At 34.5% G+C, this 18,520-nt stretch overlaps 2 protein-coding genes, 1 long non-coding RNA gene and 2 pseudogenes across 7 annotated transcripts; 2 read left to right on the top strand and 3 right to left on the bottom strand.

Moving 5' to 3' along the window:
* Positions 1-2,237: 2,237 nt before the first annotated feature.
* LOC146902095 (uncharacterized) lies at positions 2,238-7,407 on the bottom strand. 4 transcript variants are annotated; one of them, XM_085732067.1, is made up of 5 exons: positions 7,259-7,407; positions 4,435-6,819; positions 3,954-4,176; positions 3,261-3,346; positions 2,238-3,157 (listed from the first exon to the last, which is right to left on the bottom strand). In XM_085732067.1, exons 4-5 carry the CDS (start codon positions 3,261-3,263, stop codon positions 2,387-2,389), a joined length of 774 nt encoding a protein of 257 aa, XP_085588193.1. In that variant the 5' UTR covers positions 3,264-3,346; positions 3,954-4,176; positions 4,435-6,819; positions 7,259-7,407; the 3' UTR covers positions 2,238-2,386. The 4 variants fall into 4 exon arrangements, with proteins under 4 accessions (XP_085588193.1, XP_085588195.1, XP_085588194.1 ...); XM_085732069.1 differs by having other exon boundaries at positions 4,435-4,484; XM_085732068.1 differs by lacking the exon at positions 4,435-6,819.
* On the bottom strand, positions 4,577-7,407 carry LOC146902094 (pentatricopeptide repeat-containing protein At2g22410, mitochondrial pseudogene; annotated as a pseudogene). Its single transcript, XR_015021318.1, has 2 exons — positions 7,259-7,407; positions 4,577-6,819 (listed from the first exon to the last, which is right to left on the bottom strand). The product of XR_015021318.1 is annotated as a pentatricopeptide repeat-containing protein At2g22410, mitochondrial pseudogene (transcript).
* A 3,583-nt stretch (positions 7,408-10,990) lies between these two features.
* Positions 10,991-14,861, top strand: LOC146902093 (uncharacterized; annotated as a pseudogene).
* A 374-nt stretch (positions 14,862-15,235) lies between these two features.
* LOC146902092 (uncharacterized protein At4g04775-like) lies at positions 15,236-16,030 on the bottom strand. The gene is made up of 2 exons (XM_085732070.1): positions 15,798-16,030; positions 15,236-15,717 (listed from the first exon to the last, which is right to left on the bottom strand). Exons 1-2 carry the CDS (start codon positions 15,942-15,944, stop codon positions 15,331-15,333), a joined length of 534 nt encoding a protein of 177 aa, XP_085588196.1. The 5' UTR covers positions 15,945-16,030; the 3' UTR covers positions 15,236-15,330.
* Positions 16,031-16,839: 809 nt separating this feature from the next.
* On the top strand, positions 16,840-17,247 carry LOC146902091 (uncharacterized). Its single transcript, XR_015021592.1, has 3 exons — positions 16,840-16,918; positions 17,062-17,110; positions 17,201-17,247. It is a non-coding gene; the product is annotated as an uncharacterized LOC146902091 (long non-coding RNA).
* Positions 17,248-18,520: the final 1,273 nt, after the last annotated feature.

Genomic DNA, 18,520 nt, shown 5'->3' with positions numbered 1-18,520 from the left:
AAATTATAAAAAAGTTTGGATTTTTTTTGAAATTTAGAAGATATTTAAAAATACTGGAATTTAATTTTCAAAATAAAAAAGTTTAGATTTTTTTGGGAAGTTCAAAAGACATTGGAAGAGCAACTTGAGGTACTCACTTTTTAAATTTTAATGTCTCTTAAATAAGACACTTTTTAAATTTTTTTTAAGTAAAAAGAAAAATACATTAAAAGAAAAAGAGAGAGATACAGAGACTGGGGGGACATAAAACCTAACCCAGGTAAAACCCAAAACGGGCATACATCATTATAAATCAGACCAAGCGAAACAGTCCTAAAATATCCTAACAAAAATTCACTAATCATGAGCATAACATAGCAAACCCGCGTGCGGGGACGAAACCAGATTACAAAAAAAATATGAATAGTGAACATTTGTCAAAAACAATTAGGATTTAATTTTAGCGAATGGATTGACTGCCAACACAATAACAAACCCAAGTGCCAACAACTCCCTGCTCAAGCAGCAAGCATAAAGCTCTTTCGAGCTCGATGAACCTGAGTGTAAACGGACACTTTTTAAAATTTTACACGCATTAATAATTTTTTTTACAAAAATATTCCTATGTAATTCAAGCTTCTCAGATTTTTTTCCTAAATTTTTAATTAAACTAAAATCAATTTTTTTCTTCAGATTATATATTTTCAAAATTTAATTTTCATATTGTAATTGGGTTTTAGAAAATATATATCCAGATTTTTAAAATTTTAAATACTTTCCAGTTTTTTTATTTCGAAAAAAATCTAAACTTTTTTATTTTGAAAATTAAATTCCAGTATTTTTAAATATCTTCTAAATTTCGAAAAAAAATCCATTTTTATTTATTTTTTCCATTATTTCAATTTTTATTTATTTTTCCAGAATTTTTTTAGAAAAATTATTATTATTTTAAAATTTTCCAGATTTTTGTTTTCGTTTTTATTAATTTTTTTCCAAATTTTTTCATTATTTTCAATTTTTATTTATTTTTCCAGAATTTAAATTATTATTTTTTTAAAATTTCCCAGATTTTATTTTTAAAATTTTCCAGATTTTTTTTTCATTTTTATTAATTTTTCCAATTTTTAAAAAAAATTTCGTACTTTTTTTTATTTTTTCTGAATTATTTTCGTTTTTTAGATTTTTTTTTAAAAAAAAAAAATTTTATTAAAAAATGACAAATGCCACGTGTCCCTATAAAAAAAATAAAAAATAAAATTAATTATACAGTCAGCGCGCCACGTCAGCAGAATAGGTGACTCAGCGCGCCACGTCATGCCACGTCATCTGCTGGGGGGGTCTCAAATGTGCTCAGGGGGGTTTTCGACGGAATCTTTATATTACAGGGTTGGAATCGAAAGAATCTTTTTTACAGGGGGGAAAACCGGAACTCGCCTATATTACAGGGGGGTAAAGACATATTAACCCTTATATTTATATTCCTTTTCTTTTCTTGTGTGCTTTTTTAAAAACATAGATGATAAAATTATAAATAACAACATTAAAGAGAGTTGGAGTAACACGTATAGTGGAAAAGATGGTTGAAATCGGTTTGAACATATATAAAAGACATTTAAATTATGAGGTAAAGATATATTAAATAGAGGGTAATCACATTGTTATAGGTAAAGGATGACCAAGATAAACTATAAGAGAGATCATTAAAAATTATCTAAAAATATAATATGTATATAACATTTTAATGTCGTTTGATATAAACCCATAAAACAAAAATCATCTGGTAATGACTTTTTTTTTTAGGGTAGTAATAACATTCTGTTAAAAAATTAACTTTTTAATCTGTTTTTTCAGTAAAAAAAAAAAATACACTTTAAACTACTTTTTCGTTTTAACTTAACTAATCACCTTTTTTTTTCCTACCAAATCCCAAACGGATATATTGAAAGAAAAATGATATTTATACAACCATTTTTTTGACAATTTTTTCTCTCTGTTATTTCGGTTTTCGTGTCAATACCTACTTTTCATTGTAAATGTAAGGTTGTCCCAAAAGTTGTCTTAAATGGTAGCTAAGATAACACATCTCTATTGAAAATTTGGTTTCTAATAGAGATCAATGACGTCAAAAGATCAATATAACTGTGTTTTGGTGAACATATCTCAGTTGGTATAAACAATGTATTAGGATATACAGTGGTCGAGGTTGAACTCTGGATTCCGCACTTATTCGTGACTAATTGACCAAACAAACAAAAAAATCAATATAACTAACCCCACAGTGAGGTAAGCATTGGAGGTTGTATTTATAAGCATTCTGTAAACCAAGGGCAATACAAAGTATAATCAGTTGCCAAGACAAAAAATAATAATAATATTCAGAAACACGTGCAATCAATTACTTTCTAATTCAACACTTGCCGTCACTATTGTTGCCTCTCCAGTATGAGAGTAGAGGAATTTGTGAAAGCAAAGATCCCATGAACCCAGAAGTAGATTGGTCATTTTCATCTAATTTATTATCTAAATCCCTCCAGAATTTGATAATATGTAGACTTTCTTCCTCTGTCGATCTTTGAACAACAATCTTAGAAGCATATCCTTTCTTTCTCATTTCAAGGCAAATTTCAGAAGGATTATTTGCTGTGAGAGTGACCATATACAACCATCCTTTTTCTGACAATAGAGCGTCTGCAACAGGCAAAATTCTATCAATTACACTCCTTCCATTCTCACCACCAGCCCAAGAAGCAGTAATCCCTTCAGACCCGACTTCGGCTTCAGGTGTAGGAACATAAGGAGGGTTCACAACCATTACATCAATCATCCCTGCTAGTCGGTTCTCAAGTCCCGATGCAATATCGGTTATTATCAACTCTGCATCAACTCCATGTGCTTCCATTGTCTCGCGTGTCACTTTCACTGCATGTGGGTTTATATCAGTTGCAATGTAATTTACGCCACTACCTTCCTGCCCAAGAATAAGAGCCAGGGAAGTAATAACATATCCACTTCCACAGCCTATTTCCATGCACAGTGCTGGATGATGTTCCAATAGGTTAGTGCGGTCGGCTAGAAGAGCGTCTACAAGTGCAAAAGAATCATCACATGGTTCATAAACCTCGTTGTGGGAACTCACAAGGCAAATTTGGGCAGTTTTAGATAAATCCTTGAATGAAGCCTGTTATTAGAAAAAATTGATGTTAGTAAACCTAAATGGTTCAAATTATTTCGAAGGTAAATAGGGATCAAGTAAAAGCAACCAAAGACTTCTGCCGTCTTACCATCTTTTTATCAATTTAAATGCTGAATCACTCTGGTCAATGTCAAGAGTACGTTCATAATGTCAACTTCTGCCCAACGCCAACTCCTAAACCCAAGATTGCAGATTTGTTAACATCAGAGACAAAAAACAATATAGCTACTTGAAGAAAGCACAAGTAAATAAATACATATGAATCATGTATTGAAACTGTAATCCTATGGCTGATCAACAGGGAGAAACCAGTGTCAAAAATATGATTTTTCCACATGGTTTAAATAATTTTTCTTTTGGCCTTGTTGAAACTGTATATTAAAAAATATATGTGCTGCAAAAGTGATCAAAATTCATATTAGCAATATATAAGAACAGAGTTCTATCTATAAATGTATTCAAAATTTCTTTTTAGCTTGGCACTGTCCAGCATAGTATTGAACAAAGTTATAAAGTCATTTACTACTGGAGTCCAAAATCCAACTTATTGAAGTATATAATATCAATTATTGACCAATTAAAGCTTTGGAACACAATTGCAGCTCAGAACCAAGCCATAAGTAGGGTAGAAGAATTCACCATCGTAAGGAGGAAACTATTAAGCGAGGACAAAATCATGGCAAACGGCAAATAATTCTTCAAAACAGAATCATATAACACATGCATTCTCTACATAAATTGGAGATTCCGCATTTTCAGTTTTTGCTTTAAGATAACCAACCTAATCAAAGCAGAACTCTGAATGAAAGAAATGGAAGAGCATAATACAATCATAATTAATCACTCTCTTGCAATGTCTAAAAAATTTGACACCATTTAGGAGAATGGCAGACAGATAACATTGAAATGATGCAGCAGCCAGGAAACTTGAGTGTTCATCCAAACTCAAAAGCACAATAAAACTCATGCAGGTGAAGAGAATATGGAAATCATGTAGTAGCATCCTGACCAAGAGAAATTTGATAATGAGCAGGGAAAATATCCGTGTTTTCCAACTACGACGCTGAAGTATAACCACAGATATATCAATCAAATAATCTACATTTTTCTGTACTACCAAAGAACTACAAACTAGTATAAAATGACAACTACCAAAGAAGTACAAACTAGTATAAAATGACAAAAGAAGATATAGATAGAATGAAAAACATCTCCTAAGGCAGGGAAACTATGACAGACACGACTTCATGTTATATACGTACATTTCCTAAGGCAGAAACCTCGTCAATAGAATGAAAAAACTAGGTCCAGCCTGTCCAGTAAAAAAATATAATTAAATGAGCAGAGATATAGCAAACAGGCTGACAAGTTCAGGAAATGAGATTATCTCCATGAGCAGGAACATCATGTCAATTCGAGAAGCTCCAGTTGTTTTGTCAGTGTAACCAGACATTCATAAATCCATTCAGACTGTGGATGTGATACATCCCTCACCACGAACTCGTGCACAATGCCATTGATCTCAACCAAGCTGCAACCAGGAGTCTTCTCTACTCCTTTATCATTCATTAGTTTCCTTGCACTCCTTGCCTCCTTCCACATTTTTGCCTCACTGTACATGCTAGCAAGCAGAACATAGTTCCCACTATCTTGAGGATCAATCTCAAGAAGCTTAAAAGCTGTCCTCTCACCAATTTGAACATTTCCATAAACACGGCAAGCAAAGAATAAAGCACCCAAAACAGCAGCATCTGCTGCCATGGGCATATTTTTAACAAGTTCTTCTGCTTCCTCCAAATGACCCTCCTAAAAGGTCCACCATGCATGAGTAGTATTTAAGCTTAGGGGATACATTGAATTTAGAGCTCATTTCGGAAAAATATTTGTGGCCTTCTTCAACTAAACCTCCATGACAACAAGCTGATAACACACCAAGAAAGGTGATCTCATCAGGCACTATTCCAATATGAATTATTTTTGAGAAATAGGATATAGCATCTTGAGCATTACCATGAAGTGCTAAACCACAAATCACGGCTGTCCAGGTCAAACAATTTCTTTGAGGAATCTCTTCGAAAACCTGGAGCGCCCTTGCAATATTACCACACTTGGCATACATGTCGACTAGTGCAGTTCCTAAGGCGACATCAATAGAAAGATTGTGCCTTTCAATATAACGGTGAATCCATATTCCAACATCAAGTGCTCCTAGCTGTGAACATGCTGACAGGCAGTTAACCATAGTTACTTTATCAAGTTCTATTTTACTAGTTTGCATTTCATGGAATAGAGCCAATGCCTCTTTACCATGCTTCGCCTGGACACTGCCACTGATGATGGCATTCCACGGCACAACACTCTTTTCTGGAACTTTATATAAAATCTCTCGAGCAACATCCAGAAAACCAAATCTGGCATATCCCAAAACCATTGTAGTCCATGAAACAAGAGTCTTCTGTGCCATGTTATCAAATAGAACTCGTGCAGCCAACAATTCCCCACACTTCACATACATGTCCATAAGTGCATTAGTGAGTGGAATTGTAAACTCAAGACCGTGTTCTTCGATGTAACAATGAAATTCTTTGCCAAGAGTCAAATCTTGCAACTGAGAACAAGAAGAAATCATCCCAATCATCGTAATCTCATTTGGTCTCACATTCTCAGCCTTCATTTCCCTATAGATTTTGATAGCCTCGTTTGCCAGTCCCCTTTTAACACACCCAGTAATCATTGAATTCCAGGTTACGAGGTCTCTCACACGACTTTTATTAAACACGTCATAAGCCACACTCAACTCCCCACACCAGAGTAGCATAGTAATCGATGCATTGTGCACAAATATATCACATTCAAACCCAAACTTCAACACATGCCCAAGTATACCAAGACCGACACAACTTAAAGATTGACCACAATAACCTTTAAGCAACAAGGGGTAAGTATGATTATCCGGTTTCAACGTACCACCTAGCAACATTCTCTTATACAACATAAAACCCCCTTCTATATTTCCACTCTCAACATACCCTCTAATTGCCGCATTCCAAGAAAAGACATTCGGTTCTTTAATTCGATACAATATTCTAGTACAATAATCAAGTTCTTTCGACTCAGATAAAGCACAGAATGCAACAAGGCGACTCGCAGCAAACCTATTTTCAATCAATCCCGTCAAGACCATTTAAGCCTGGATTTGCTTCAACTGGACAAGTGACTTGCATCTTTCTAGAATATAAAGAAGAGGGTTTTCCCTAACAAAACTGTGAGTAGTGTTCCAATTAATGCTTTTGGTGATTGGTGACAATGAACTAGTATGAAAAATTGAAATTATGACACCTAAATTTCGAGGTGTTGGAATCATATCTATATCTATATCTGAACTTGTTAACAAATAAAATAACCATTGTTTGCCTGGAAGACCTGGCTTAAATGACAATCCCGATATTGCTAGACTGGAAACCTTCTTCTGGGTTCGAACCCAAGACCTCACAATTGTGTCTATGAGTTCAAGGTGGTACTTGCTACTTCGTCTACAAAATCTAGCTCAACTGACAATCCTAACTAGACACCTTCACCTGGGCCCGAACCCAGACTCTATCAGTTGAATGTGTGAGTTTCTGGTGTTTTATACTTCGTCTAAAAACCTAAAAAAGAAAAGGTAGAATAAACAGTTAATTTGGTCCCTAAACTATTCTTGTTTCACCAATTTAGTCCCAAACCAATTTAGACCCTAAACTATGAGAAATTCATCAATTTAACTAGCATAAAAAACAATCAACTTTTTTAACCGGGGAACTAAATAGTTGGATGAGAGAAAGTTTATGGACATTTTAGTTGATTTTAATTGTTTATGGACCAAATTGACTCTTTATTCCAAAAAAATTACTTGATAACTCTACTCTAAAATTTCAACTACTAGTTAATAAACAACATCATTCTATGTTTCCAATCGCGCTGTTTTAGCGCGCAATCGGCGAATGGCGGCCGCAAATTGTGATTATTGCGGATGGAATTGCTTCTTCGCGCGCTACAGGAAAGTGGAAGGAAAATGGAAAATATGAGAAAAAATGGAAAGGGGAAAACCTTGCGGCGGAGTTTCTTGGTGCTTGTTGTGGCCGGTAACGAACTCCGGCGGTGTATTCCGGTGTGGTTAGTTCAGTGCGATTCCAGCGGAGTTGCAGCGTCTGAGTTTAGTGTTGTGCCGTTTGGATTGGCTTATTTTGAGTTTATGTGGGCTTATCTACTTTCATAAGCCTTTTTAAAGGTGTTTGGGTAAATAAATAAAAATAGCTTATCGTAGTTTCATAAGCTGCTTATGCCATATTTTAATAAGCCTAAATTTTCGGTGGCATTTAGCCTGGCAAAGGCTACTTTTTCCCACCATGGGAAAGTTGTTTTTCAACCATTTGATTAAATGAAGAACACAATCTTATCATGCTCCTCTAACACTGGATTTTTTCTCACTTTCTTCCCCAACCACTCTCTCCCACGTTTCAGTTCTGCACATTTTATCAACCCAACAATTTTCAAACGCCACATTTCTACCACATATCATCCATTGGTTTTGCTTTAGCTGGTTAATTTAAATATGGGTCGGATTATGGAGATGGGTTTGTGTTGAAGAGGTGATTTACGGTGATGAGAAGAAGATGAAGTTGAGTTTGACCAAAGTATTAGGAATGTATTTTGTTCAAAAAAAAGTATTAGGAATGCATTGGTGTCTTTGATTCGCTAAAATTTTGCTCTCTACATGAACCTGGTAAAATATGTCACCCAAAGCTTGACATTGATTTCATGTCAGGAGTTACTAAAAAAGAAAAGAGTAAATTAAGTTAGCTTTTAAGACATTTCAGATTTAGAGATGAAGTGATTCCACCATTCACTAAAATTAGATTTAAGGTTGCTCAAAGCTTCCATTGGTGATTATGAAGAAGTCATTTTGAAGAGATGAAGCTTGCTCAAATTTTATTTTATGTTCTTTTAGATCCAACAGGAGATGGCGTAGAGGTAGGTGGGAGGAAGATGAGAAAAGTTTGGAATGAGAAACCATTAGAATCAGGTGTGGAAGAACATGATAAGATTTAATAGAAGTGTGCAATCTAACCATTAATTTTGTGTTTCATATGGTGGTAAACAACTCTCCTTTCCCATGCTAAACCCCACCTAAATTTTCAGCTTACCCTCCGGCTTAACAAGGAGCTTATGAATTTATGTAACCTCATTCGATTCTCTCTAGAACCACTTTTTCAAAACATATATTTTAATTATAATGTTATTATCTTTGGCGGTGCATGAGTAACAAAATTGTTATATACTTATCTTACTAAAGTAACACATGTAACTAAGTTTTTTTTTTTTAAGGAAGATTTTTATTATTTTTTTGTTAGGTAACAAAATGAAACTGAATAAAAAAAACAAACTTAACTTATCTTTTTTGGTAACAAACTGTATTTTAATATCTATATATTTTTTTAAGGACGAATATTGATTATACTATATATATATAGGGTTATGTTACAAGACACCTTCATAAAAAGTAGTGTGGTGTCTTTTATCAAGTCACACCTCAAGGTGTGATTTTCACTTTTTTAGTTATAACTTTGATAAAAGACACCTTCATAAAAAGTAGTTGGTGTCTTTTAACAAATGCTCATAGAGTAACTTGATAAAAGACACCTTCACAAAAGGTGTCTTCTATCATAACCCATATATATATATATATATATATATATATATATATATATATATATATATATATATATATATATATTAATTATATTATTCCCTCAAAAAAATTAATATATTATAATATTGTTTTTTACAACTTGATTAATTTTATCAATTTTTTTTTTGATAATTGTGGTTCGATTCTTTGATTTTTTTTGTTAAATTAAAAATATTTAAAATTTCAATAATTGCTTATGTAATGTCACATCCAAACACTTCAATTTATGTAAGTACTTTTTAGTGTACATATCCAAACGTAAATAGCTTATTGAGTATAAGAGCTTATGATGTAAGCTCTAGTGCCATAAGCTCTAGTGTCATAAGCTCTAATGCTATAAGCATCAGTATAAGCTCTTATGATGTAAATAGCTTATTGAGTATAAGAGCTTAAGATTTCTTTTCTGACACCCTATATCTCTTTACAGTCACTAAATTTACAAATTTGCCCTTAATTACATGTCTTGTAGATAACAAATTTTCATCTTGTAACTCGATGGATAACCACCGGATGTTCAATTTAAAAAGGGAAATGTTAACCAGTGCCCTGGGACACTGGTTAAGGGGTTAAATATAATAGTATCTTGCATTGAAAGTTGTGCTGTCATTGCATTAAAAACTTAAAAAGTGTTATTTTTGACTTAAATTTTCCACTTTTGGCTTCCTTAACCAGTGCCCCAGAGGCACTGGTTAACATGACCCATTTAAAAAAATTCATTTTCTACCTTTGGTAGATAACTACTGTAACTGTATTATTGTTCATTTAACCTTTTTTTTTTTGAGTAAAATATTCTCTCATCCATTTATAGATTCATTTAATCTTTTTTTTTTGAGTAAAATATTCTCTCATCCATTTAAAGATGTTTGAATTACACTTCCTTACTCTCTTATTAAAAACATATTAAAAAACTAGAACTTTTACCCGTGCTACCGCCGGGGTCATAAACGATGGAGAAACTAATATACTGCAAAGAGAAATTACGGGGCTTTTCTTCAGGTTATGGTGAGTGATAATCGCAGCCTTGACATGAATTTTGGTTCTTATCCATTGTGTGTTTTATTTCAGTTCATGTGTTATGACTGTTATTTGCTTGAGAATTTTTTTCAATTTTACAATGAATTTGGTTAATTTTGTATCAGAAGTTAAGTTCACAGTGTAAGCATATATTATTTTTTTAATCAAATTTAGTAGTCTGTCATAAAAATCAGAGCCAAAAGCTTAATTAGAAAGAAATGTTTAACAAACATTAATTGTACTTAAAAACAGAATGAAATTATATGGATTTAAAATTCCAAAACAATTAAATACGACAGTAACAAATGAGCAAAATAGAAATACCCATCTATAGACACAAACTTGCAAAAAAAGGAAGAAAATATTAAAAATTACGGCAACAAGCTTGATTTTTCTATGATGCACGGACATGATTAAAAAACACTTCGACAAAAAGATAAATCAGTATATTAGGTCCAGCAATATGATACTACACTTTTACTTGTCAAAATAAAAACTCATTTTTTTCCTCTCTTCGATGCTCCAATTTTGACCTCAGCTCCTTCAGACAAAAACATATGTACACGTATGTGCATTTATATAAGGGTTAATAGTGTTTTTAGCCCCTGTAATATAGGGCACTTTTGGTTTTTGCCCTTGTAAATTTTTTTTTTTTAGATTCTACCCTTGAAAAATGAAGATTCTTCAGGATTGGCCCCGACCCCATTGAGTCAGCAGAATCTCCTACGTGGCAGTGACGTGGCTTTTTATTTTTATTTTTCGTTTTTTTCGGTGCCACGTGTGTAAAAAATGTCCGCGTCATTTATAAATAAAAAAAAATTAAAATTTTAAAATTAAATAAAATTGTTTTTTTTGTAATTAACTATTTTAAAAAACATTTTATTTATTTAAAAACCAAAATCAAAAATTGAAGGTTCTTTTTTGTTTTTAACCCTTATCAAATCAGATTCATCTCATCTCAACTCAATCAATTGAATGAAAAACCCTAAGTCAGTGAGAAGAACAAAACGTACAACGAAAACCCAGAAAACCGAATCGATTCCATTCCATCTCATCTCAATCACTTGAAGAACAAGATGAAGTGGAAGGAGAAAAAGGTTACGAAGGAGAAAATGGCTGCGAAGGAGAAGAAGCGAAAGGACGGAAAGAAGAAGATGGAAGTGTGTCAGCAAGATGCGAACGAAGGAATATCGAAGAAGACGAACGATGGAACGTTGAAGAACAAAGAAGTTGACGTCTTTCCTGATTTTCCTGATGTAAGTCATTTTGTTGCCTTTTCTGTATGAATGAGTTTTAACTTTGTTGGCATATACATGTTTAATGTTGATGTGGTCCCATTGACATCAGAAAACGAGTTAAAAGCAAACGAAAAACTAATTATTCAATTGTTGTTTTGTTGTTGTTTGTCTTGTGCTGCATGCTGGGTATGCGTATGTGTGTGGGGTCCATTTGTTGGGTCATATGTGACACGTGTCTGATTATTATTGGTTAATTTTTTTGTCAAACAGAATAAAACATTGTTCAGCTGCATTTTTCACCATGGTGGGGAGTTTTTTAGGGATGAAACCATGTTCTATAGAGGTGGGATGGAAACAATTGTCTCTGACACAGAACCTGATAATATGAAACCAGCTGTGATTAAGGAACTGGTTAGCAGTTGGGGTTATGACAAAAACCACTTTAGGATTTGGGGTAAGATATGCAATGAATTTGTTGAAGTTAAGGAGGACCATATTGCAGATGAGATTAGTATTGGTGCTGTTGGTGATGGAAGAGATGGTCACATATATGTGGAGCATAATGTGGATGACATTAGTGTGAAAGTGTTAGGGCCTAAGTATGTCACGTTGGGTGGGTCTAGTGAGGAAGAAGATGATGACAAGTTGTATATGTATAGTAGTGATGATGGTGGTGCTAAAGGTGTGAAGTTTGATGACAGTGAGGATGAGAGGGGTGCTCCACTGAATGATGGCTTTGAGGTTTATGAAGCTGATGCACCAGAGAATGGAAGCAACAGAGTTAAGATTGGTGGGAAGTCTGTGAGGATAAAGAAGTGTGCTTCAAAGTCATCTATGAAGAAAAAGTCCCCTAAAAAGTCACCTATGAAGAAAGTTAAATTGAAGGCACGTGCACATGAAGATTCTGATGAGGATGATGGAGAAGAGTACCTAAGTGAGGAGCTAGACAGTTCAGACCCAGATGCATCTGACAGTGAAAAGGGTATCAAATATGAAAAGTTTAGAAAAGAGCAGTTGAATAAAGACTATAAATTTAAGTTAGGGATGGAATTCAGTTCAATATTAGAGTTCAAAGATGCTGTAAGAGAGTGGAACGTGCTGAATGGGTATGAAATTACCTTTTTGAAAAATGATCCTCATAGGGCAAGGGGAGTTTGTAAGGGTAAATGTGGGTATTTGGCATTTTGCAGTCAAGTGGGTACCAGCCACACGTTTCAAATAAAGACTCTGAAGCCAAGACATAAATGCGCAAGAGATGTGAAAAACAGATCTGCTACATCTAGGTGGGTGGCTAGCTTTGCAGTGGTCAAAAAGTTGCAAACTACTAACAAAGTGACACTAGAAGACATCATGGGTGACATGAGGACAAACCATTCAGTGGGTATTACCATGGGTAGGGCTTGGAAGGCAAAGCAGATAGCACAAAAAATTGTTGAAGGTGATGCTGATAGACAGTATGCTATGATTAGGAGATATGCTGCAGAACTTATAAGGGTCTGTCCTGGAAACAGTGTGAAGATCAACGTGGATAGACCAAGTCCATCAATTCAACCCAGGTTTGGTTCTTTTTATTTTTGCTTTGATGGATGCAAAAAAGGGTTTGTCAATGGATGTAGACCATTTGTTGGGGTAGATGGTTGTCATCTGAAGACAAAGTATGGGGGCCAGCTTCTGATAGCAGTTGGTAGGGACCCAAATGACCAATATTTTCCATTGGCATTTGGGATTGTTGAAACTGAGTGTAGGGCAAGCTGGAAATGGTTCATGGATCTTTTAATGGATGACATTGGGAAGGACAAGAGATATGTGTTCATATCAGATCAGCAGAAGGTAACTAATATCTTATAAATTTTTTTAACTGCATGTTTTTATTTAATATTATGTTCATGATTTTATTGATAAATTTCAGGGATTAATGAGTGTTTTTGAAGAGATGTTTGACAGCATTGAGCACAGGATTTGCTTAAGACACCTTTATGCAAACTTCAAAAAGAAATTTGGGGGAGGTACTCTGATAAGGGATCTAATGATGGGAGCTGCCAAAGCCACATACTATCAAGGATGGAAAGTAAAGATGGATGAGATTAAGAATTTGGATCAAGGTGCCTGGGAATGGTTGATGGGCCATCCAACAAAAACCTGGTGTAAGCATGCATTTAGTTACTACTCTAAGTGTGATGTACTTATGAACAATTTGTCTGAGTCATTTAATGCTACCATCTTAGTTGCTAGGGATAAGCCTTTTTTGACAATGTGTGAGTGGATTAGGAACTATTTAATGAATAGAATGTCTACTGCTAGAGTTAAACTTGATAAATGGCAACATAACATTATGCATATGCCTAGGAAGAGACTGGATAAGGAGATTTTTATGAGTGGACACTGGACACCAATCTGGTCTATAGATGAGGAATGGCAGGTACACCACAGTTATAATGGCCAACAGTTCATTGTCAACATTGACAAAAGAACTTGTGCATGTGGTTTTTGGGAGTTAGTTGGGATTCCCTGCAGGCATGCAGTTGCTGCTTTGGGATACAGACAAAGGAACCCTGAAGCTTATGTTCATGATTTTTATTCAAGAAGGGCATATGAATTGTGTTATGGTAATGCTGTCAGTGCAATTAATGGCATGGATATGTGGCCATAAGTTGAACAAGAAGAAATTCTGCCACCTAACTATAAAAGAGGAGCAGGAAGGCCCAAGAAACTTAGGATCAGGGAGTTTGATGAACTTGGTAGTAGGTTTAGAAGACCTGGAGTTGCTTACAGATGCACAAAATGTGACAAAATGGGTCACAATGCAAGAAGTTGTAAAAGTGGAGTTCAGAACCCAGAAGCTGCAAAGAGGAAGGTAAATGTGTTATTGAATTTATTTTCATATCAAGTTTATACATCAATTCACTTGCTAATGTTATGTTATCTGATCTGAGTCATTATTATTTTCAGAGAAAGCCAACAAAGAAAGACAACCCTGGCACATCAGGAAGCATTCCTGAATCTGAGGTCACTAACCAAACTGATGCTGCAAGTGAGCCTACTAACAACACTCAGACTGGAGGTTCAAACATGACTCATTCAGAACCTGTCAACACAAGCACATCAACAGAACCTGCTAAAAAGAGGGTAACAATCCACTGATGTTTTGTTTTACTTCCTGTCATAACCTACTATAAGTATCCATAATATTTGTTTGCAGAGGAAACTTACAAATCAAGCAAGTGAGCATGTAACTATCAACACAGATCAAGCAAGTCAGCCTGAAACTGTCAACATAATTCAATCAAGTTCCCCCCAAACTCTCAATGATGTTGCTGATATGTTTGATGATCTACCAGACTCTGTGTTTGCATCTTTACCTGATTTCCAAACAACCCAGATACATAAAAATGAAACTGAGATCAACACTGAGAAACATGCTGCAAAGTCTGCTCCAAAGCTGAATGGCCCTAGGATGTTTAATGGCCCAAGGATGTTTAATGGCCCTAGGATGATGAATGGTCCTAGTATGTTCAATGTCCCCAGACCTAGAAATGGTCCAAGGATGCTAAATGTCCCAAAGGTTAAGAAGAGATCCAATGACAGGCTAAGGAAACTGAAGACAAAGAACATCCAGGATCCAGGTGCTTCTGCTGATGAACCTTTTGAAATAGAAGATGAAACTGAATTTGTTGTCATGCCTACACAAGAATCTGCTGTGGCAAGATGAATGAACTTAGTGCATTTTAAGTTATCTACTTTATTTGTGTAATGACTGTTAGCACTTTATGTGCAGTCTTTTGGTGTAATGTCTTTTTGAAACCTCATGTGACATCTTTTGTTGTGATGTTGTTGAACCTAGCACTTTATGTGCAATCTTTTGGTGTAATTCATGTTGAAACCTACTACTTTATGTCTAATATTTTGGTGTAATATCCTGTTCAGACATAACACTTTATGTGCATAATTGTGATGGAATGTTATATTGGAGCATAGCACATTATGTGCATTATTGTCTAATGACTGTTCTGCTCATTCATTTTTGTCATTAAATTGCAAGTGAATTAGAAACATAAGAAAAAGTAGCTAGAAAACCAAACTTCATTAATAGAGATAACCATCCCAATTGTCATTAACATCTTAACTTAGATAGAAAACCAATACACAAGGGATACACACTAAGATTAACCAAACTACAATTACATCAAATTAAAGACAACTAAAAAAAACATCCAGGACAACACAAATGCAATCATCAGTCCTGCATTTTTCTTCCTTTCATACTGCAGCTTCTTCTTTGTTTTCATATGCTTCTCTGAGGCTGTTTCCTTCCCATACTCCTTGCCTAATTCCTTTCCAAATTCAATACCAATTTCCTTTCCAATGTCCTTGCCAAATTCCCTTAGGTTTTCAGACAACAGTTCACACTTCTTGCACAAAACTTCAGCATTTGAAGATAGATATTCTATGTTGCTCGACCCACCTTCAAGCTCAGAGTTCTTCTCTGCAATTCTTTGAAGCAAGCTTCTTACTCTAGGTGTGTCAAGTTCATCGTCCCATATATACAACTTGCAGTGGTTTTCATTCTACACAAAACCAATTCAGACTTTTTACATTAAAAGGAATATTTTGCTAATTATACAACAACCAAATTGAAATCACTTACCTCCCAATAATTTCTGCATCTCCAAAATTTCCTCTTTGGATTTTCCACTGTGTTTGATACCCACAGTTTCATGAACTCATTGCACCAACATTTGGGTGAGTTTCTTCCATTAGAGACCCCAATAGAAGATGCTTTGCTTCCTCCCATTTCATAAACCCTAGATTACTGGACGAATCTTCAACCAATTCGAACTCTGCACAACAATTCGATTTTCGGAACAAAGAGGGAGAGAATGGAACGGACGAAGGAGAACGAAGGAGAGAAGACAAGAAGAGGATGAGAATTCAATCTGGACGAAGGAGAACAAAGGAGAACCTTCAATTTTTGATTTTGGTTTTTAAATAAATAAAATGTTTTTTAAAATAGTTAATTACAAAAAAAACAATTTTATTTAATTTTAAAATTTTAATTTTTTTTATTTATAAATGACGTGGACATTTTTTTACACACGTGGCACCGAAAAAAAATGAAAAAATAAAAATAAAAAGCCACGTCACTGCCACGTAGGAGATTCTGCTGACTCAATGGGGTCGGGGGCCAATCCTGAAGAATCTTCATTTTCAAGGGTAGAATCTAAAAAAAAAAATTTACAAGGGCAAAAACCAAAAGTGCCCTATATTACAGGGGCTAAAAACACTATTAACCCTTTATATAACATCTGTTATGCAGTGTTTAGTGGATTTTATGTGAAAGTGCATATAACAGTATAAAAAGTACAAGGATTAAACAATAAAGAAACTAAATTTCATTGAAGAAAAACAACCCAAAATCATGATTACATAAATGCGCAAATCTGATCACAACCAACGTTCCGCAATTACCAAAATGTAAATTAAAACATAAACTAACACAAAACATAGTTTCTGGCTAAACAACAAAGCCTTCTTGATGAACATAAAAATTGCATTAAGAAAAAACAAAAAACTAATGATAAAGACACTGGGAGATCAGAATGTAAATTACCAAAATGTAAATTAAAACATAAACTAACACAAAACATAGTTTCTGTCATCCAATGTTCACATTTTTGGGTTGGGAGATCAGAATGGCAGGAAAGTTGTTCGCGGATCACAAACTGGAATCCTGTTATTGTATTCATGGGGATGCTTCAAGGATTGCAGGTACATGGTGTGGATTACGTCATTATTACATGGTGGAAGTCATTTTACTTATATGAAGTAAAGGCACTGGTTGTATGTTGTCTTTCTATTATATTTATTCTGCCTCTTTGACTGATATATTCTTACAAATGGTTAAATTCCAGTGATCGATTCGTTGATCTTGCTTCAAACTCTATTGATACCATGTTAAAGGTGTGTGGATAGCATAACATGATTATTTCAGTTTCACTGTTGTTTTTTCTTACCAACGTCCGTATTTTAATTTGTTTTTTATTATATTAGCTTGATGAAGATAGGATTATTACTGGATCAGAGAATGGGATGATCAAGAGAGTCTTTATCAGTTTTAGAGCATTGTATCTCTTTGTTTGAATCTTATTTTGAACTTTTACTTCATTTGTTATGTCTCATTTATACACACTTTCCTTTTATGTTCAGCTTGGTTGGGATATTTCCAAACAGAATCATTCAGCCAATTGCAGAACACTCTGAATATCCTGTTGAGAGTCTTGGTAACTTTCTCATACTCTTTTCTCAGAATTTGACGTGGTTATTTAAGATATTACCGTGTTTAGCCTCATTATTGTCATTACTGTGTTACACACTAGCATATGTTTTTGTATGTTTTAAAGTTTTTTTCTTGTTTATGGCTTCCAGTAAGTTTGAGTGTTTGACTTATGATTTTCTTTGGTCTTGTAGCATTCCCTCATGATAGAAAGTTTCTTGGAAGTATTGGACATGATCAAATGCTAAAGATATTTTTCTTAATTTTCCTGAAAATGATAGGAGTTGACTCTGCTGCTGCCTTAATTTGCAACATTTATACTAGGCACTAATTTTTATATTGGAAGCCACTATCTGGTCATTTTAGTGTGGTTTGTAAGAAAAGTGCTGGGACAGAAAATGAGAGAAGTAAGCTAGATATTGAAGGAGAAGAGAGTTTAGGGAGTGACCTGAAAATGTATTATGATATTCTGAGTTTCAATAGACATATGAGCTTTATTATAGTGGACACTGTTAGGTCTAAGCAACTGAATAATAGTCACCAAGTTTCTGTTTTAACTTACACTCAAGAGCACAACAGATTCTGTTGATAACAAATACTACCAAATAAGAAGTATTTTGCAAACATAGCACTCAAGAGCTATGTTTGCAGCCTAAGCGACTAGCTACATGAGTGTAATTCGAAAAATGTCAGCCCCCTTCTCAATCTTTAGGGGTCATTGTCTGACTTGGTTTCTCTCCAAGAGTGTAGAACCAAAGTTTGTTTAGAGGCTTTGTAAGATCGTCACTGTGTCAGCAAGTACATGAGCCACAGAATAAGAAAAATACTTGCTTACTGGTTGGCTCAAAATGGTGGTTGCCAAATCGTTTGAGGTGCCCTTCATTATAACCATGGAGGGTGTATCACTGTTAAAAATGTGAAAAAAAATCTTTGGTTGCTTGTGTATATGTCTGTACTTTACTATTTTCTACACTATAAGTTCAGTTGTCTGAACATCCAACAACATTTTTCATTTTGTGCAGCTATGGGATTTAGATAATATACTGCAAGGTTCGAGAAGCACACAGAAATGAAACTGGGGTGGTTGCCAATGACGG

The sequence above is a fragment of the Medicago sativa genome, chromosome 8 (assembly GCF_051527215.1).
Source record: "Medicago sativa cultivar Bolivia chromosome 8, Bolivia_mono, whole genome shotgun sequence".
NCBI classification, from domain to species: domain Eukaryota; kingdom Viridiplantae; phylum Streptophyta; class Magnoliopsida; order Fabales; family Fabaceae; genus Medicago; species Medicago sativa.
Note: the sequence above shows the minus strand (reverse complement) of the source record. Positions and strands in the feature narration are given on the sequence as shown.

Bases quoted from the DNA above. Each gene is read 5' to 3' on its own strand.
- LOC146902092 (XM_085732070.1), bottom strand. From the start codon at position 15,944: ATGGGAGGAAGCAAAGCATCTTCTATTGGGGTCTCTAATGGAAGAAAC. The intron at 15,718-15,797 runs GTAAGTGATTTC...GGTTTTGTGTAG, and splicing joins GATGCAGAAATTATTGGGAG to AATGAAAACCACTGCAAGTT.